Raw genomic sequence first — 18,836 nt, 5'->3', positions numbered from 1 at the left:
GTTGAATGAGCCCCAGAGCATAAACTATACATTGTTTCAAATAGAGATAGTCCACATTTTTGGCAGTCTGCAGTGTTTTCCTCTAGGGTTTTGCATGTCCCCAAAGACAGATGCTCTTAGTACACTGAAAAAAAGCTAAACGCAACATGTAAACTGTTGTTCCCATGTTTCATGAGCTGAAATAAAAGATCCCAGAAAAGTTCCATACGCACACAAAGCTTATTTCTCTAAAATGTGTGCACAAATTTGTTTACATCCCTGTTAGTGAGCATTTCTCCTTTGCCAAGATAATCCATCCACCTGGCAGGTGTGGCATGTAAAGAAGCTGATTAAACAGCATGATCATTACACAATAAAAGGCCACTCTAAAATGTGCAGTTTTGTCACACAACACATTGCCACAGATGTCTCAAATTTTGAGGGAGCGAGCAATTTAATGTTCATTTCTCTACCATAAGCCGCCTCCAACGTTGTTTTAGAGAATTTGGCAGAATGTCCAACCGGCTTCACAACCGCAGACCTCTTGTAACCACGCCAGCCCATGACCTCCACATCCGGCTGCTTCACCTGCAGAATCGTCTGAGACCAGCCACCCGGACAGCTGATGAAACTGTGGGTTTGCACAACTGAAGAATTTCTGCACAAACTGTCAGAAACTGTCTCAGGGAAGCTCATCTGCATGCTCGTCATCCTCACCAGGGTCTTGACCTGACTGCAGTTCAGCGTCGTAACCAACTTCAGTGGGCAAATGCTCACCTTCGATGGCCACTGGCACGCAGAGAAGGTTTGCTGATGTCAACGTTGTGAACAGAGTGCCTATGGTGGCGGTGGGGTTACGGTATAATAATCATTATTATTATTATTATAATGCACGGCCCCATGTCGCAAGGATCTGTACCCAATTCCTAGTAGCTGAAAATGTTCCAGTTCTTCCATGGCCTGCATACTCACCAGACATGTCACCCATTGAGCATGTTTGGGATGCTCTGGATCAACGTGTACGACAGTGTGTTCCAGTTCCCACCAATATCAATAAACTTTGCACAGCCATTGAAGAGGAGTGGGACAACATTCCACAGGCCACAATCAACAGCCTGATCAACCCTTTTTTTAAGGATTCTGTGACCAACAGATGCATATCTGTATTCCTAGCCATGTGAAATCCATAGATTAGGTTCTAATTAATTTATTTCAATTTACTGATTTCCTTATATGAACTGTAACTCTGTAAAATCTTTTAAATTGTTGCATGTTACGTTTATATTTTTGTTCAGTGTAGTTTCCACCATGTCTAAGAGGAAGTGTGGAGTATTTCTTAATGACATTGTCTTTTTGAATTATGTTCTTCACCAATATCAACAGCCTTAATTCCTAGTCTTTCCTGTGTGTGCGTGTGCGTGTTTGTGTGTCTGTGGGTGCATGTGTGTGTGCGTGCGTTACCCTGCTTGTCTGCGGTGGCTGCAATGGCTACCTCCTCCTTGGCCGTCTTGGCCTCCTCCAGAGCAGCCAGCTTTGCTTCGTGTATCTCCTTCAGAGCATTCCACTCCTTCCTGTTGTTCAGCAACCGGTCCAGCATGGGAGTGATCTCCACATGGAAACGAGAGAACTCCTAAAGGAGGTGGGGGAGATGGAGAGGAGGTGGAAGGTGTGAGGCAAGAGGGAGTGAGTTCAAAATCCTTGTTAGATCTAAGTTACTTGGTATTCAGTGCCATCTACTAGTTATTTATTTATGATAGAGACACAAGGACTCACCTTGTACACAAAAGCACAGACAAAATCGATGAAACCACACTGCATCTTGGGAAGATCAGCTGATTTAGTCCTGTCCATCATGGGCTGGGGGGGGGGGATCATGTGATTAGTAGTGCAAATGTACTGAAACTGGGCTCTACTTGACTCCAGCTAAAGCAATCGAATGAACCTAAACTACATTTTCCCGTTCTGACACAAATGCTACTAAAGTCCTAGGGAGCTGGCTGGGTAAAATGGTGTGAGTCAGGACATGATCCAGTTAACTGGGCTGTAGTGACCGCTCTATCTGATTCACTACACTACATAATAGACATCACCACATGCCCTATGGGAACACCCTCTCTCTCTCTCTCTCTCTCTCTCTCTCTCTCTCTCTCTCTCTCTCTCTCTCTCTCTCTCTCTCTCTCTCTCTCTCTCTCTCTCTCTCTCTCTCTCTCTCTCTCTCTCTCTCTCTCTCTCTCTCTCTCTCTCTCTCTCTCTCTCTCTCTCTCTCTCTCTCTCTCTCTCTCTCTCTCTCTCTCTCTCTCTCTCTCTCTCTCTCTCTCTCTCTCTCTCTCTCTCCCTCTCTCTCTCCTCTCTCTCTCTCTCTCTCCCTCTCTCTCTCTCTCTCTCTCCCCTCTCTCTCTCTCTCTCTCCCTCTCTCTCTCTCTCCCTCTCTCTCCCTCCCTCTCTCTCTCTCCCCTCTCTCTCTCTCTCTCTCCTCTCCTCTCCTCTCTCTCTCTCTCTCTCTCTCTCTCTCTCTCTCTCTCTCTCTCTCTCTCTCTCTCTCTCTCTCTCTCTCTCTCTCTCTCTCTCTCTCTCTCTCTCTCTCTCTCTCTCTCTCTCTCTCTGTTCTTACAATAGGCTGCTGCTCCAGTACAGTCCTCTCCAAGTCACCCTGCTCCCAGAACTCTGCAGCCACAGACAGCGCCACCTGCAGGCTCACACAGGAATGGTCACTCGCAGACCAACATTATGAAATGTACAGTATGATGATGTCCATAGCAACAAGAGTACATTTGCACTGATGTGAGTTTGTGCTGTCTTAACTTGATGGAAATATTCAATTACAATTTAATAGATAATGTAGTATGAAAGCTTCTGCTTCTGATGCAATCCAGAGTTTACAAGCAAAATGCCATTACATAAATTATATTCCATACTCATTGCTATTCCTCACATCCTCTTCTGTTTTCAATGTGGACTGCTGAAAGCCACATGTTCTCAGATGCTGTGTCATTATGAGAAAAGCAGCACGACTTAATTCTTCAAACATCTATGTTACCTTGCTCTGGATGTCCCATGGTTTGGCAATAGCAGACAGATCACAGGCCGTCATCATCATAGCCCTGTGTATGTAGATAGTGTGAGTATCAATCAATCAAATTTATTTATAAAGCCCTTTTTACATCAGCAGATGTCACAAAGTGCCAAAAAACCCAAAGAGCAAGCAATGCAGATGGAGAAGCACGGTGGCTTGGAAAAACTCCCTAGAAAGGCATGAACCTAGGAAGAATCCTACATGGCCTTTAATGCCAGATCATTCAAAGGTCTGTCGGAAAAGCAGTTGTGACAGGAGTATAATTATTTTCTCCACACCTTAGTGAACCCATCATTTATGACAGATTGTGTTAAAGTCTAATATGGTCTTGGACCTGTAAAGACCTCCATAGATTGTCTTTGTCTTAGTTTCTGTCCTGCCATGTCTTAGTTTTGGCTTAGTTTCTGCCCTGTTACGTTTGAAAAGTTACATCTTACAAAGACCTCCATAGTTTCCTCCATAGGGCACTACTACCCTCATATGCCTAGGCCTATAACTCTCCTAGGGAATTCACCTACATGACTATCTCCTTGCGAGTGGTCTGCTGCGTCATGTACTTGGTCCACTCATCCCAGCTCTCGTAGGTCTTCGATTGGTCCACGATCTTCTGGAACATGGTTCTTTTCCTACAGACAGGAGGAAATCATCCTCAGTTACCATGACACAGGATGACTCCCAAATGGCACCCTATTCCCTATATAGTGCACTATTTTTGACCAGGCTGATCAAAAGTAGTGCACTATGTAGGGAATATGGTGCCATTTGGTGTTTGGTATTGGTATTTTATTAGGATCCCCATTAGCTGTTGCGAAAGCAGCAGCTACTCTTCCTCCTCTTTTTAAGTATGAAAAATAAAACCCAAACATATCTTAATTAGATAAGTATTCATATATTCATATATATATATTCAATATATATATGTATTTTTTTAATGTATGAAGAATACAGTGGCTTGTGAAAGTATTCACCCCCCTTGGCATTTTTTTGGGGGGTTTGTATAATTTGATTTACACAACATGCCTACCACTTAGAAGATGCAAAATATGTTTTATTGTGAAACAAACAAGAAATAAGACAAAAAAACTGAAAACTTTAGCGTGCATAACTATTCACCCCCCCCAAAGTCAATACTTTGTAGTGCCACCTTTTGCAGCAATTACAACTGCAAGTCTCTTGGGGTATGTCTCTATAAGTTTGGCACATCTAGCCACTGGGATTTTTGCCCATTCTTCAAGGCAAAACTGCTCCAGCTCCTTCAAGTTGGATGGCTTCCGCTGGTCTTTAAGTCATACCACAGATTCTGAATTGGATTGAGGACTGGGCTTTGACTAGGCCATTCCAAGACATTTAAATGTTTCCCCTTAAACCACTCGAGTGTTGCTTTAGCAGTATGCTTAGGGTCATTGTCCTGCTGGAAGGTGAACCTCCATCCCAGTCTCAAATCTCTGGAAAACTGAAACAGGTTTCCCTCAAGAATTTCCATGTATTTAGCGCCATCCATCATTCCTTCAATTCTGACTAGTTTCCCAGTCCCTGCTGATGAAAAACAACCCTATAGCATGATGCTGCCACCAACATGCTTCACTGTGCGGATGGTGTTCTTGGGGTGATGAGAGGTGTTGGGTTTGTGCCAGACATAGCGTTTTCCTTGATGGCCAAAAAGCTCAATTTTTGTCTCATCTGACCAGAGTACCTTCTTCCATATGTTTGGGGAGTCTCCCACATGCCTTTTGGTGAACACCAAACGTGTTTGCTTATTTTCTTCTTTAAGCAATGGCTTTTTTCTTGCCACTCTTCCGTAAAGCCCAGCTCTGTGGAGTGTACGGCATAAAGTGGTCCTATGGACAGATACTCACGACGCCAGGACAGCGGAGTCACTGACCACCTTCCGGAGACACTTAAAACCCTACCTCTTTAAGGAATACCTGGAATAGTATAACAGTAATCCTACTACACCCCCCCTCCCCCAGTGGTGGTTGTCCCACTGGCTATCCTAAATTGAATGCACCAATGTGTAAGTCGCTCTGGATAAGAGCGTCTGCTAAATGACTTAAATGTAAATGTAATACTGTGGAGCTTTGCAGCTCCTTCAGGGTTATCTTTGGTCTCTTTGTTGCCTTTCTGATTAATGCCCTCCTTGTCTGGTCCGTGAGTTTTGGTGGGCGGCCCTCTCTTGGCAGGATTGTTGTGGTGCCATATTCTTTCCATTTTTTAAATAATGGATTTAATGGTGCTCCGTGGGATGTTCAAAGTTTCTGATATTTTGTTATAACCCAACCCTGATCTGTACTTCTCCACAACTTTGTCCCTGACCTGTTTGGAGAGCTCCTTGGTCTTCATGGTGCCGCTTGCTTGGTGGTGTCCCTTGCTTGGTGGTGTTGCAGACTCTGGGGCCTTTCAGAACAGGTGTATACAGTGGGGAGAAGTATTTGATACACTGCCGATTTTGCAGGTTTTCCTACTTACAAAGCATGTAGAGGTCTGTAATTTTTATCAAAAATCTAGAAAATCACATTGTATGATTTTTAAGTAATTAATTTGCATTTTATTGCATGACATAAGTATTTGATCACCTACCAACCAGTAAGAATTCCGGCTCTCACAGACCTGTTAATTTTTCTTTAAGAAGCCCTCATGTTCTTCACTCATTACCTGTATTAACTGCACCTGTTTGAACTCGTTACCTGTATAAAAGACACCTGTCCACACACTCAATCAAACAGACTCCAACCTCTCCACAATGGCCAAGACCAGAGAGCTGTGTAAGGACATCAGGGATAAAATTGTAGACCTGCACAAGGCTGGGTTGGGCTACAGGACAATAGGCAAGCAGCTTGGTGAGAAGGCAACAACTGCTCCATGCAAGATCTCACCTCGTGGGGCATCAATGATCATGAGGAAGGTGAGGGATCAGCCCAGAACTACACGGCAGGACCTGGTCAATGACCTGAAGAGAGCTGGGACCACAGTCTCAAAGAAAACCATTAGTAACACACTACGCCGTCATGGATTAAAATCCTGCAGCGCACGCAAGGTCCCCCTGCTCAAGCCAGCGCATGTCCAGGCCCGTCTGAAGTTTGCCAATGACCATCTGGATGATCCAGAGGAGGAATGGGAGAAGGTCATGTGGTCTGATGAGACAAAAATAGAGCTTTTTGGTCTAAACTCCACTCGCCGTGTTTGGAAGAAGAAGAAGGATGAGTACAACCCCAAGAACACCATCCCAACCGTGAAGCATGGAGGTGGAAACATCATTCTTTGGGGATGCTTTTCTGCAAAGGGGACAGGACAACTGCACCGTATTGAGGAGAGGATGGATGGGGCCATGTATCGCAAGATCTTGGCCAACAACCTCCTTCCCTCAGTAAGAGCATTGAAGATGGGTCGTGGCTGGGTCTTCCAGCATGACAACGACCCGAGACACACAGCCAGGGCAACTAAGGAGTGGCTCCGTAAGAAGCATCTCAAGGTCCTGGAGTGGCCTAGCCAGTTTCCAGACCTGAACTCAATAGAAAATCTTTGGAGGGAGCTGAAAGTCTGTATTGCCCAGCGACAGCCCCGAAACCTGAAGGATCTGGAGAAGGTCTGTATGGAGGAGTGGGCCAAAATCCCTGCTGCAGTGTGTGCAAACCTGGTCAAGACCTACAGGAAACATATGATCTCTGTAATTGCAAACAAAGGTTTCTGTACCAAATATTAAGTTATGCTTTTCTGATGTATCAAATACTTATGTCATGCAATAAAATGCAAATTAATTACTTAAAAATCATACAATGTGATTTTCTGGATTTTTGTTTTAGATTCTGTCTCTCACAGTTGAAGTGTACCTATGATAAAAATTACAGACCTCTACATGCTTTGTAAGTAGGAAAACCGGCAGTTTTTCAAATACTTGTTCTCCCCACTGTATATACTGAGATCATTTGACAGATCATGTGACACTTAGATTGTATACAAGTGGACTTTATTTAACTAATTATGTGACTGCTGAAGGTAATTGGTTGCACCAGATCTTATTTAGGGGATTCATAGCAAAGGGGGTGAATACATATGCACGCACCACTTTTCCGTTATTAATTTTTTTGAATTGTTTTAAACAAGTTATTTTTTTAATTTCACTTCACCAATTTGGACAATTTTGTGTATGTCCATTACATGAAATCAAAATAAAAATCTATTTAAATTACAGGTTGTAATGCAACAAAATAGGAAAAACGCCAAGGGGGATGAATAAGGCACTGTAAAACACTAATATATCTTAATTAGATAAGTATTCACCCCCCTGAGTCAATACATGTTAAAATCACCTTTGGCAGCGATTACAGCTGTGAGTGTTTTTGGTTAAGTCTTTTTCTGGGTAACAGCTTCGCATACCTGGATTGTACAATATTTGGCCATTATTGTTTTTAAAATTCTTCAAGCTCTGTCAAGTTGGTTGTTGATCATTGCTAGACAGCCATTTTCAAGTCTTGCCACAGATTTTCAAGCCGATTTAAGTCAAAACTTAACTAGCCCACTCAGGAACATTCAACGTCATCTTGGTAAGCAACTCCAGTGTATATTTGGCCTTGTGTTTTAGGTTATTGTCCTGCTGAATGGTGAATTTGTCTCCCAGTGTCTGTTGGAAAGCAGACTAAAGCAGGTTTTGCCTGTGCTTAGCTCTATTCCGTTTCTTTCTATCCTAAAATACTCCATAGTCCTTGCCAATGACAAGCATACCCATTACATGATGCAGCCACCATCATGCTTGAAATTATTAAGAGTGGTACTCAGTGATGTGTCGTGCTGGATTTGGCCCAAACATAACGCTTTTTATTCACGGTGAAATCATGGTGAAATCCCTGAGCGGTTTCCTTCCTCTCCGGTAACTGAGTTAGGAAGGACACCTGTATCTTTGTAGTGGCTGGTTTTATTTATACACCCTCCAATGCGTAATTGATAACTTCACGATGCTCAAAGGGATATTCAGTGTCTGTTTTAATTTTATTTTCACCCATCTACCAATAGGTGCCCTTCTTTGAAAGTCATTGGAAAACCTCCCTGGTCTTTGTGGTTGAATCTGTGCTTGAATCTGTGCTTGAATCTGTGCTTGAAATTAACTTCTAAACTGCGGGACCTTACAGATAATTGTATGTGTGGGGTACAGAGATGGGGTTGTCATTCAAAAATCATGTTAACCACTACTATTGCACACAGAGTGAGTCCATGCAACTTATTATGTCACTTGTTAAGCACATTTTTACTCCTGAACATATTTAGGCTTGACATAACAAAGGGTTTGAATACTTATTGACTCAAGACATTTCAGCTTTACATTTTAAATTAATTTGTATTAAAAAATATATAAAAACTAAATTACACTTTGACATTATGGGGTATTGTGTCTAGATCAGTAACACAAAATCCCAATTGAATCCATTTAAATTCAGGCTGTAACACAACAAAATGTGGAAAATGTCAAGGGGTGTGAATACTTTCTGAAGGCACCGTACAACAGTTGGACAGTAGCTACTCACTTAAAGTAGAGAGCGAGGTCAGTGGCGATGATGGCGATGTCCATCAGATGAATGACATGCTCGTGCTGAGCACGACTGAGATTCTGATAAATATTTAAGGCCTGAAACAGATAAACAGATATCAAGATAGATATGTTTGAATGTGATAATATATTCATATTTAACATGTACTGTTGAATCCGCAAATACCAACAAAGATGTACAGTAAATCAAATGTATGAATAAGGAATAACAAACATGTGAAGCTGCTGCCTGCCACAGTTCATGGTTGGTGATAATGTGAACATAGAAAGGTTGCCAATTATCTGATTGCTGGTGGGCAGATTCTCCCAGGCACTTTCTGTGCCATCAGAACTGCATCATTCTCAGTATGACTTCTCCAAGGGAGAAACCAACCCCTCTCAGGTCAGAACTTCTAGAGCAGGGATCAAAAACTACATTCGGCCGAGGGCATGGTCGGGGGGCTGGAACATAATTACAAATAGTTGTAGACTGAAAATTGACCGCAAGAAGCCCAAACAGATATCACATTTGACTAAAACATAATCATTTCAAACCTTGCTTACATTTGTATACGATCACATACACTGAGTATATCAAACATTAGGAACTCCTTCCTAATATTGAGTTGTACCCCCTTTTGCCCACAGAACAGCCTCAATTTATCGGGGCATGGACTCTACAAGGTGTCAAAAGCATTCCACAGTGATGCTGGCCCATTTTGACTCCAATGCTTCCCACAATCGCGTCAAGTTGGCTGGATGTCCTTTGGGTGGTGGACCATTCTTGATACACACAGGAAACTGTTGAGTGTGGGAATGTAGGGGGCGCTGTTGGAAGCCAAGGATGTAGCACGCGTCTCCCTATCGCTCCTGAGTTAGTGACCAAATTTATATATTTAACTTTGCAAAACTGCATACATTTCTGTTTGCCCAGGCGTCTGAAGAGACCCATAAACAACTCAGTTCAAGTTTAATAAATTTAAATTCGTAATGACATCAACCCGACCAAAAACAGAGTCTGCAAGAGCAGGCCGCAACAAGCCTGCAACTTCTCCCGACTCACCCCCGCCACCGAACGCTACCAATGCCGGCCCCACGGAAACACTGACTGTGGAGATGCTACAATCCGTGATAGGCACCCTCAAAGCCGACATTTTCGGAAAAATTGACTGTCTCTCTACCAACCTCAGGTCAGAGATATCAACGATCAAAGACGAGCTTAAAAAATCTATCGAGAGTATACAGAATAAGCTCGACGCACATGGGGTGACTTTATCGGATTTGGAGCGAGGGGCTACAGACCACGGCACTCGCATTAGCGAGCTAGAGGCTAGCGTCGGCTCATTGACAACTAGGGTGGCATTCCTCGATAATAGATGCGAAGATATGGAAAGTAGAATGCGGAGGAACAACATTCGTCTACTGGGGAATACCGGAGGGAGTGGAGGGCCCAAGACCCACGGAGTACATGGCCCAGCTACTTCAGGAGCTGCTCGGGCTAGAGGAGAAGCCATTGCTAGACCGGGCTCACCGCACTCTGCGTAGCCGACCCAGGGATGGAGAACCCCCACGACCATTTGTCATCAGGGTGCATTTCTTTCACGTCCGCAACGACATACTGAGAAGATCGGGAGAAGCATCCCTCTTCTACATAAGGGTAAAAGAGTCTCGATATTTGCGGACTACACAACAGCTGTGGCTAAGAGGCGGGCTAGCTTTGGAGCTGTGAAACGCCAACTACACACCTGCCCGGGCGTGAAGTTCGGCCTCACCTACCCTGCGGTTTTGAGACTGACTTTACCGGACGGTTCCATGCACAGATTCGAGGACCCGGCTATAGCGGCAGATTTCATCAACAAGAACGTGAAAGCGGCTGTTGTACCGCATGGTTTGTAACAAATGGTTGGCTAGCTGGTCTTCCTAGCAGGCTAGTTAGCAGGCCGAATGGGTGACTAACGAAGCCATCTCTGCTGGGTTCATCGACATATGAATGTCATTCTCTTCTTTATCTTTTTATTTCCAGCCCAGGTTTGCCGCCTCTAATGCCAATATCTGGGGGTCTGCATGGCTGTTTCAGTCTGATTATTTACCATCTGCGTCGAGGTTAAACCTCTCTTAATCGAGGATAGTTTTCCTTAGACTCTATTGGGGACCATTCTATTCATGTTTGGCTTACTCTAGTTAAATGGTCACTAATCTTAGGTAGCACAGAGTAAGAGTTATCATGCTTAGCTCTAAACTTTCTTCGTATTTAGGGTTTTGCTTGCATCTCATTTGGGGAGATGCTTCGGCAAGGGCGGGTGTGAGGGAAGGGTTTGTTCATGTATATAGTTTGTATATGTTTTTTGTGCCTCTTCGTTTGTCTTTGTTTTTTACATTTGCGCTTTTAGGTTCAACTAAGATCTTCAGTTTACATTGTACCTTGTCCTTTACACATCCTCTCTCTCTCTTAAGATATGACTCAGCCTAGTGTAGCCCATACTGCTGGAGGGAATGGCTTTAATTTTCTTACTTGGAACTGCAGGGGCATAAATAACTCAGTTAAACGTAGTAAGGTACTACACCATCTTCATCATTTGAAAGCTCACATCATCTTTCTCCAAGAAACTCATCTGAAGGTATCACAACACTCAAGTCTTAGGTGCAGATGGGTGGGTCAGGTGTTCCATTCCTCATTTCAGAGTAAGGCGAGAGGGTGGCTATTTTACTTCACAGATCGGTACCTTTTACATGTTCTAAGGTGATCGCAGATCCCCATGGTAGATATATAATTGTCAGTGGTAGGCTGCTCAATACAAAGGTTCTTCTTGTTAATATCTATGCTCCTAATTGGGACAACGGTGATTTTTTCAAATCGGTTTTCTCTACACTCCCAGATATGTCCACCCATATGTTGATTTTAGGAGGTGACTTTAACTGTTGGTTAGACCCACAATTGGATCGATCCTCCACTAAACCTACCACCCTATCAACCTCAGCTAGAGTTGTTCGAACCTTTATGTCTGAATTCGCAGTCTCAGATCCTTGGAGAATGGTTAATCCAGCTGGGAAAGCATACTCTTTTTCTCATCGGTCCACCACACTTTTACGCGCATAGACTACTTCCTTGTTGATGACCGGCTCCTCCACTCCATAACTTCATGTTCATATAACCCAATTGTTGTATCTGACCACGCCCTGTTACTATGGAAGTAGCTTTTCAAAATGTTGACAATCAGCGACCGCCTTGGCGACTAAAAACCCAACTGCTCAGTAATGAACACTTTGTCAACTTTGTTTTGAGTCAAATCGACTTTTTCATGATTACAAATAGAACCCCAAACATCTCTCGTCTACTCTCTGGGAAACTTTGAAAGCTTATATCAGAGGTGAAATTATCTCCTACACCGCACATGAGAACAAATTGAAAAGGAATAGGTTATCTATGCTAACACGCTGTATTGCCCAATTAGATGACATTTATGCCGTTTCACCATCCCCAGATATTTATAAGGAACGTTTAACTCTGCAAGCAGAATTTGACACACTATTAACAGACCAGGTTACTGAAATGCTTGTCAAGTCTAGGAGCACTTACTATGAACAAGGAGAGAAAGCCAGTAAATTATTAGCTCACAAGTTACGTCAACAATCATCATCATCTCAGATTACAAAAATTGCGACATCATCTGGGATATCATTAGATCCTGGGGGATCAATGAGGAGTTCAAGAGATTTTACCAGTCTCTATACCTCTGAAAGTAAAGTGGATACACTGGAATTGGATAATTTCTTCCACTCACTATCTGTGCCTTCGGGTCGGCCGGGATTTGGTAAAAAAAATTAGAGCAGCCGATCACTGTTGAAGAACTGTCTAACGCTGTCAAATCCCTTCAATCTGGGAGAAGCCCAGGGCCTGATGGCTACCCGACAGAGTTTTATAAAAGTTTATCACCAAAATAGCCCCTATTCTAATTGAAATGTACAATGAGGCATTTGTAAATGGTGCTCTCCCACATACTCTCACTCAAGCAACCATTTGTGTTATTCTTAAAAAAAACAAAGACCCTCTTGACTGTGCATCATACCGTCCAATTAGCCTGCTAAATGTGGACTATAAAATTCTAGCCAAAATTCTGGCAACGCGGCTAGAAAACAGTCCTCCCATCAATTATCTCTCCGGATCAAACAGGATTTATAAAAATAGACACTCATTCTTCAATCTCCGAAGATTATTTAATATTATATACAATCCTTCTGTCAACAATACCTCTGAAGCCATTATATCCCTGGACGCGGAGAAAGCGTTTGATCGGGTGGAATGGAAATACCTTTTTACACTCTAAATAAATTTGGCTTTGGCTCCAAATTCATGACCTGGATAAAACTTCTGTACTCATCCCCCAAGCCTCTGTCAGGACTAATAACACTCAATCAGATCGCTTCCTCTGCAAAGATCGACACGTCAGGGTTGCCCTTTAAGTCCCTTACTGTTTGCCCTCGCCATAGAGCCACTTGCAATAGCACTTCGCTCCAACCCCCTCATCAAAGGCATAGTCAGATACGGGCACGAACACAAACTGTCTTTATATGCAGATGATTTATTAATATACACATCCAATCTTTCTGTCTCTGTCCCTGCTGCCCTTGCCACTTTCGCATCCTTCGGTCACATATCAGGTATAAACTAAATCTCAGTAAAAGTGAATTGATGCCACTTAACATGGCTGCAAAAAAATCCCCTTTACATAACTTGCCATTTAAAATAGCACACAGCAGTTTTATTTATCTCGGGGTACATGTCACAATTAGGTTTGAAAACCTTTTTCAAGCCAACTTTGCTCCTCTCTTAACCCGTACTAAGGACGATTTGGAACGGTGGTCTTTGCTACACCTCTCCTTAGTTGCTAGAATTAACTCTATTAAAATGAATACTCTCCCTAAATTCTTATACCTCTATCAGTGCCTTCCAATATTTCTACCCAATACATTTTTCAAAAAAGATCGACGGCCTAATTCTACCCTTTATATGGGACAAAAAGCCTCCTAGGATGCGAAACAGCTCTTGCAGAGGCCCAAACCAGACGGCGGTCTAGCTCTACCAGATTTCAGATTCTATTATTGGGCCGCTAACCTTAGGATCATTCAGTACTGGTTGCAGAGCAGAGTAATATTCCCACCCCCAACTTGGCTGGAGATGGAGGCTGCCTCGTCTACACCGGCATCACTGTCTTCCCTCGCTCACTCCTCTATTACAGGCCCTTACTCCTCCTTCACCAACAATACATGTGTCAAAACAACATTGAAGATCTGGAATCAATTTAGGCGCCACTTTGGGTTTCAAACAACCTCTCCCTTGGCTCCGGTAGCCTCAAACCCAGCTTTTCCCCCATCTATGATTGATGGTGCTTTCTCAACATGGTCTAATCTCGGTATTAAAAGATTCAGAGATCTGTATACTAACAATACATTTAGTACGTTTCAACAACTATCAGCTAAATTTGGTCTCCCCAGACATCATTTTTTTAGATTCTTACAAGTCCGGAGTTACATCCGCAGCATAGATCCAGGATTCCCCAACCTTTCTAGTGGAACACAGTTCGACACATTTCTCACCCCTCTTCCTAATCAGAAAGGCACAATGTCAATAATCTATAGTCAAATTTGCTCACTACAAGCCATCTCATTAAACAATATCAAATCCTCTTGGGAGGAGGAACTGGGTGAGGAAATATCTGATGAACTATGGGAAGAGGCACTCAAAAGGGTACATAGCTCTTCTATTTGCGCTCGACACGGCCTCATCCAATGCAAACTCATTCATAGGGCCCACTGGACCAAAGCAAGACTATCAAAATTTACAAGGATGTGAACCCTAATTGTGTTCGATGTAACCAGTCCCCTGCTAATCATGTGCACATGTTTTGGTGCTGCCCATCTCTGGTTGGTTTCTGGAAAGACATCTTTAACACACTCTCAGAATTAAGCGGCACACAGATCGAGCCAGACCCTCTCATTGCATTATTTGGAGTTTCCTTACCCACAATACAATTGACCAAAATGAATAAGGATGTAATTGCCTTTGTCACGTTGTTAGCGAGACGATTAATTTTACTTAGATGGAAATCCTCTGCAGCCCCTTCTCATGCTCTTTGGATTAAATCTATTTTGAATTGCATAAAGTTGGAGAAAATAAAACAGACACTCAATGGGTCTGTAGACAAATTTTATACAAAGTGGGCTCCCTTCTTTTCTTATGTCAAAAGAATACATTTCCCTGCAGTTCCAGAGTGATGTATATTTATATATTGGTGATGTAAGAAGCCTGGTATGTGCATATACGACATCTCGGATGTTAAGGACGGTAATAACTGTGCTAGCTGACCTATAACAACTGGATCAAAACAGATATTCTTCCTTTTTTTTTTTTTTTTTTTTTTTTTTTTTTTGTGTTTTATCTTATTTATGTACTTAATGTCTATTTTTTCTTTCATGTCTGTCTCTCCATGTTTTGCTGTATCGTTGTCTTCAAATTGTTGTTCCATATTCATACCAAATAACTTTCAAGTGCAATTATTTACTAAATGCTGGTACTGAAAATTCAATAAACAAAGTATATAAAAAAAAAAAAAAAAGAAAACTGTTGAGTGTGAAAAACCCAGCAGCGTTGCAGTTCTTGACACAAACCGGTGCGCCTGGCACCTACTACCATACCCTGTTGAAAGGCACTTACATTTTTTGTCTTTCCCATTCACCCTCTGAATGGCACACATACACAATCCATGTTTCAATTGACACAAGGCTTAAAAATATGTCTTTCACCTGTCTCCTCCCCTTCATCTACACTGATTTAAGTAGATTTAACAAGTGACATCAATATGGGATCATAGGTTTCACCTGTATTCACCTGGTCAGTCTATGTCATGGAAATAATGTTTTGTATACTCAGTGTATATCTCTATATTATGCGTGGGAATACTTGGAAACAGATTTCCAAAATTAAAATAACTTGGAGCTGATTTCCTGGTGTTTTTACAGTCTTTCATGTCTGACAATTATTATTATTTATTTTATTGCTCAGAAAACTTGAGGGCCAAATAAAACCACCCACTGGCCAAATTCAGCCCATGGGGACTACAGTGCCTTGCAAAAGTATTCATCCCTGTCACGACTTCCGCCGAGGCTGCCTCCCCTCCTTGTTCGGGCAGGTTTCGGCGTTCGTCGTCACCAGCTCACTAGCTACTGCCGATCCCATTCTCATCACTCCACTTGTCATGTCTTGTCTTGTCAATCAAACACACCTGGTGCTCATTCCAGTGGCGGCTCCTGAAAAAATTCTCAGGGGGGGCAATTTTTCTGATGATTTAGGTGACCTACACACATTTTAAAAAAGATATGTCCAGCAACAACATGAAGACAGGGGCAGCATATAAGTCAATACCAGAAGCATTTATTGACTGATCTCAAAAGTGTTGGCTTACCAGGGTTGGTGGAGCCCTCAGTTTCATCTTTGCCTCGCAAAGCTAACTCAAACACTCCGCAAAACTTCACACACTGGATTAGCCGGCTGAGGATGTGGCGGTTCTTGCTAATGTCGTAGTAAATATATTTGTTATAGTGAATATGGAATATGATATGTTGAGTAAAATGTTGTGCTAAGATCTATTTAGGTCAGGAGCTGGTTATAAGTTCTGTTCCTATCCAATAACAATGGACAAAAGGGTCCTATCTTGTCAGCCTTGTCAGTTTCAGTTCTCCAGTAAACTTGTGATTATCAACACTAACCTCATCGTTGTGGCGGCGGACAGCTAGCCTGTATCCCTCATCCAGTTGAGTGGGAATGTTCACTCTCCCCAAAGCAGACAATCTCAAACAGCTATCCATGTGGGTCTTTGACAGCTCATGTTTCTTAATCTTTCCTGAAAGATGGTGCATGTCCGTTACACACCAGTCGCTGTCCAAGCGGTGCTGTCTGCCGTGCCGCCTTCAGGGTGAAAGAGTAAGCAGGGGGTAGCAGAAGACTGCATTAGCTACATCGCAGCCTGCTAGCCAGGTTTTTCGTTCGTACCAATTTTTGGAAAATCCTCGGGTGTAGGACTTCCCCCTTTTAGTAGAAACCTGTTGAATTATTAAATTTGGTCTGGGAGGTCCTAATTGTTTCGTTGCCAATTTATCTTCATTTGTTCGCCGACAAAAAGGAACTTCTTTCAAAGACACAATCGAGTTGCACTGAAGCCTAGCCATTTTGATAGTAGTAGTGAATTGATTGAGGCTGCTACCCGCTCTTTTCTTAGTTACGTTCATGGTTATGTTACGTATGACGAAAGCGCGTAAGTGCAAGCCCTCAGAAACCCATAGAGATTGTATTGAAAGCGCTGATATTTGAAAAAAATAGATTTTACATGGGAGTCTATGACAGACTTCTGGGCGATTTTCAACCTGACTGAAATCGCCCCAAAAGGGGGGGGGCATTTGAAGCATGACTTTAGCCTGATTGGACATTTAGTGGCACTGTGGCAGATCAGACGTCTAGATTACAACACTGATAACTACTGTTGCCGTGATATAATTGATTAGAAAAAAAATCCCTTCCTTTTCCCGTTTGGCAGTGCGTCGCCCATATCGCCCTATTGAACACACCGCCCCTGGCTCATTCCCCTAATTAGTATGTGTATAAGTGTTCCCTCTGTTCCCCTTGTCTTTGTGAGTGATTATTTATTTGTGAGAGCGAGTAGCTACTCTTCCATTTGTTATTGCCAAGGTTGAATATTTCCCTTGTGATAGTTTCGTTTTGACGCTTGGTGCGTTTTATTTATGTAAACGGAATAAACTCTGGACTTCTGTGTTTTACCTCCTGCGCCTGACTCCTTCATTCACACCTCATCACAATCCCCCTTGGCGTTTTTCCTATTTTGTTGCAGTAAAACCTGTTGATTTTTATTTGGATTTCATGTAATGGACATACACAAAATAGTCCAAATTGGTGAAGTGATATGAAAAAAATTACTTGTTTCAAAAATTTAAAAATAATAAAATACGGAAAAGTGGTGCGTGCATATGTATTCACCCCCTTTGCTATGAAGCCCCTAAATAAGATCTGGTGCAACCAATTACCTTCAGAAGTCACATAATTAGTTAAATAAAGTCCACCTGTGTGCAATCTAAGTGCCACATGATCTCAGTATATATACACCTGTTCTGAAAGGCACCCAGAGTCTGCAACACCACTAAGCAAGGGGCACCACCAAGCAAGCGGCACCATGAAGACCAAGGAGCTCTCCAAACAGGTCAGGGAAAAAGTTGTGGAGAAGTACAGATCAGGGTTGGGTTATAAAAAAATATCAGAAACTTGGAAAGAATATGGCACCACAACAAATCTGCCAAGAGAGGGCCGCCCACCAAAACTCACGGACCAGGCAAGGAGGGCATTAATCAGAGAGTCAACAAAGAGACCAAAGATAAACCTGAAGGAGCTGCAAAGCTCCACAGCGGAGATTGGAGTATCTGTCCATAGGACCACTTTAAGCCATACACTCCACAGAGCTGGGCTTTACGGAAGAGTGGCCAGAAAAAGCCATTGCTTAAAGAAAAAAATAAGCAAACACGTTTGGTGTTCGCCAAAAGGCATGTGGGAGACTCCCCAAACATATGGAAGAAGGTACTCTGGTCAGATGAGACTAAAATTTAGCTTTTTGGCCATCAAGGAAAACGCTATGTCTGGCGCAAACCCAACACCTCTCATCACCCCGAGAACACCATCCGAATAGTTATGCACTCAAGTTTTCTGTTTGTCTTATTTCTTGTTTGTTTCACCCCAAAAAATATTTTGCATCTTCAAAGTGGTAGGCATGTTGTGTAAATCAAATGATACAAACCCGCCAAAAATCAATTTTATTTCCAGGTTGTAAGGCAACAAAATGGGAAAAATGCCAAGGGGGGTGAATACTTTCGCAAGCCACTGTATGTAGGGAATAGGGTGCCTTTTGGGAAGCAACCTCACTCACAGGGTCTCTCAGCAGGGTCTTCCCAGTCTCCAGATGGTGTCTCTCCAGGATGGAGGAGCCGTGGAGCTTGGCGAGAGGGTTTCCAGACCTGACAAACACAGGAGGAGGGAGAGGAAGATTGACATAGATTGCAAAAATAGATTAGCCACTGGTAAGTAATGTTTCAGTTGATGTTCCTACAACTTTCCAGGTATCACTGTTGGCAGCAGATCTGGGTTAAAATTGTATTTGTTTTCCTTCAAATACATAAGCTATGATTGATTGAGCTTACCTGGCGCATACC

General features: G+C 42.7%; 1 protein-coding gene across 2 annotated transcripts in view; it reads right to left on the bottom strand.

Moving 5' to 3' along the window:
• The window catches only part of LOC123482743 (rod cGMP-specific 3',5'-cyclic phosphodiesterase subunit alpha-like), a 44,200-nt gene that overhangs the window by 795 nt on the left and 24,569 nt on the right, over positions 1–18,836 (bottom strand). The window contains exons 15-21 of one of the 2 annotated variants that reach the window (XM_045211451.1): positions 18,554–18,641; positions 8,569–8,669; positions 3,571–3,678; positions 3,017–3,080; positions 2,591–2,665; positions 1,753–1,836; positions 1,432–1,609 (exon numbers count right to left, since the gene is read on the bottom strand). In XM_045211451.1, the coding sequence (XP_045067386.1) occupies positions 1,432–1,609; positions 1,753–1,836; positions 2,591–2,665; positions 3,017–3,080; positions 3,571–3,678; positions 8,569–8,669; positions 18,554–18,641 (698 nt within the window). The remainder of the gene's footprint in view (positions 1–1,431; positions 1,610–1,752; positions 1,837–2,590; positions 2,666–3,016; positions 3,081–3,570; positions 3,679–8,568; positions 8,670–18,553; positions 18,642–18,836) is intronic. The other variant, XM_045211450.1, reaches the window with a different exon arrangement.

This window comes from Coregonus clupeaformis, chromosome 37, assembly GCF_020615455.1.
Source record: "Coregonus clupeaformis isolate EN_2021a chromosome 37, ASM2061545v1, whole genome shotgun sequence".
Classification (NCBI taxonomy): Eukaryota; Metazoa; Chordata; class Actinopteri; order Salmoniformes; family Salmonidae; genus Coregonus; species Coregonus clupeaformis.
Note: the sequence above shows the minus strand (reverse complement) of the source record. Positions and strands in the feature narration are given on the sequence as shown.